Raw genomic sequence first — 2,413 nt, 5'->3', positions numbered from 1 at the left:
CCCTCGTCATTCTCCATCGCAAGCCCTCCACTCTTCCCTGTGCGGTGCAGACCACCTTTTGTCCAGGTGGTGTCCATGGGATCCAGGTGGCTGTACACGTGCACGTCCACGTCCGACGTGCGGATGGTGTCCACTTTTTGTTAAGGGGTCCAAAATAAAGCGTCCCAGTCCATTTCAGGTTGAGAGTAATAAAACAAGCCGAGATGTGAAAGGCTTGTTTTTAGGTGTTAGGTTTGTGTTGCGTCGAGTCATGGTTATAAATTGGTTAGGCTGCAGCTCGAGGACAAGCTGCATGTCCAGGTGGGGTGTAGTGTTAGAGTACGTAATGGGCCTAATGGGCCTGGCCTGGCGGTATAGCCTGTTAGTCTTAGGGTTAATTAGAGATAAGGGTCGCTTGCTTAGGGGTCAAGAAAAGCTTTGCTTGGGAGTCAAGTAAATCTCTCTATATAAAGAGAGCAGATGTATCAATCTAATCAAGCAAGAATTAAGAAGGAAATCCCTTCCCTCTTGCCCGGCCGTGGGCAAAAAGGCCCCCGTCCGGCCTTCTCGCGCCCTCCTTCTAGCAGCGTCATAACAGAGGACAAAAATATAAGTAGGGTATTTACGGATTCATGCCCACTCCATGATGAACAGGGCTGTTGGCTTGGTCGCAGCATATCGCACTTGACATAGCAATTCAGTGCTTACTGTTCGAATACAGTGCTGGACTCACTTGAAAGCTATAAATAGTAAACAACGTTTTATGTACTAGTACTGCCCATTATTATCAGTAATATCTATACATTACATTACAACCTAGTGTGGTCTTTTGCAGGAAATTGTAAATTTGTTGCTTTGTGGAGAGGCTGTCCCAAATGTATTTGATGGCAAGATGGACCTTGGTGGCGGCATGTCCCTGAAAGGCATTCCAAATGATGTTGAAGTTGGGTTCCTTACCCTTCTGGAATCACTAAATTTGTGCAAGGTTGGTCAGTACCTAAAGTGCCCGAAATGGCCTATATGGGTGGTGGGAAGTGAAAGTCACTACACTGTCCTTTTCGCCCTAAATCCCAACGTCCAAGAGGAGAATGAGCTGGAAGAGCGGGAATCCAAAATTAGGAGGGCATTTGATGCACAAGACCAAAGTGGAGGTGGAGGCTTTATTGCGGTGGAGGGATTCCAGCAAGTTCTGAGGGACACCGACATAACATTTCCTTCTGACAAGCTCGACGATCTCTGTAATGCGGGCGTTATAGTATGGAGTGAGTTCTGGCAGGCACTGCTTCAGTTGGATAAAAGGGCTGGAGGCATGAAAGATCCAACTGGCCTTATGGGCAAGAAGCAATTCACTATCTACCACTTCAATGGAATTGCCAAGTCAGTGCTTAATGGGAGTGGAAACACAGGAGGCTCAACTCCAATACAAAGACCTAGGATATGCAAGTTAAATGTCAGCGTCCCACCTAGGTGGACGCAGGATGAATACCTAGCTGATGTTGTAAGCTCATCAGCCAGCGGCAGCAAGAATGACAGTGTTCTTTCTCTTGCTCCACCAGTTCAGACTGCTTGTCAGCATGCGCCATTAGTGGACTGCATTAGAACTCGATGGCCACGGGCAGCTTGCAGCTGGTCTGGAGATGTGCCGAGTATCGTCTGATTTGATGCTTTGAGTTGTTTGGCACTCATTCCAGTCATATCACTTGTTGGGCTGATTTCGAGGAGACTGCTTGAACTCCCCATAGTGTTGACCATGCCATGCAAAGTTTTGGAAGGGGCTGCTGGTGTTGTAATTGTTTAGCTTGATGAATATATGTTTCCCCCCCTTGACATGAATCCTTTTTATCGCGTCATCTTATCAGGGACATGAGTTTTCTTTTTTCTTTTAATTGACATTAGATGTATACACCTTTTATGGATATGCTGTTAAGTCTCGAGGCACATTCTTTCCTGTACACAGATGATTTTGTTGTAGTTTATTTTATATCTGACACAGAGCTGAGCGACTTCTTTGTTTTACATCTGACGGAGGTGTAAAAGTTTTATGATAGTGCTTACTTGTCCATCTTTTGATTTCTTACTTTCTTGCCTATAACCTTTCTTTCGCCGACCCAAAAGATATGTTTTGATTTCTTTCTTTTCTGGCCTATAACCTTTCTTTCGTTGACCGGAAAAAAAATGTCTCCCTTGCTTTTTTAGCACAGCCGCACATACACACACTCCTTTCCGTGTTGTTGATTTATGTATATACTTGTGTCAGCTCTTTTGACGTGTTTGGTTCACACAACGGTAAATAAGATAGTCTTATCTTAAATTTTGTATGTAATTTAGGGCATGTATAATGGTAAAGAAGATAGTTTTATCTTAAGTTTTGTATGTAATTTAGGAGTTAATTGCATAGAAGTACCACAATTCGGGCATCACATGTAGATTGGTA

At 44.1% G+C, this 2,413-nt stretch overlaps 1 protein-coding gene across 2 annotated transcripts in view; it reads left to right on the top strand.

The window, feature by feature from the left end:
• The window catches only part of LOC119364265 (ubiquitin carboxyl-terminal hydrolase MINDY-3-like), a 10,406-nt gene extending 8,411 nt beyond the window's left edge, over window positions 1-1,995 (top strand). For both annotated transcript variants that reach the window (XM_037629713.1, XM_037629712.1), the window contains exon 7: window positions 815-1,995. In XM_037629713.1, the coding sequence (XP_037485610.1) occupies window positions 815-1,636 (822 nt within the window). In that variant the 3' untranslated portion in view covers window positions 1,637-1,995. The remainder of the gene's footprint in view (window positions 1-814) is intronic.
• The last annotated feature ends 418 nt before the right edge of the window (window positions 1,996-2,413 follow it).

The sequence above is a fragment of the Triticum dicoccoides genome, chromosome 2B (assembly GCF_002162155.2).
Source record: "Triticum dicoccoides isolate Atlit2015 ecotype Zavitan chromosome 2B, WEW_v2.0, whole genome shotgun sequence".
NCBI lineage: Eukaryota > Viridiplantae > Streptophyta > Magnoliopsida > Poales > Poaceae > Triticum > Triticum dicoccoides.
The sequence above is the reverse complement of the archived record's forward strand: the minus strand, read 5'-3'. Positions and strand labels throughout refer to the sequence as shown.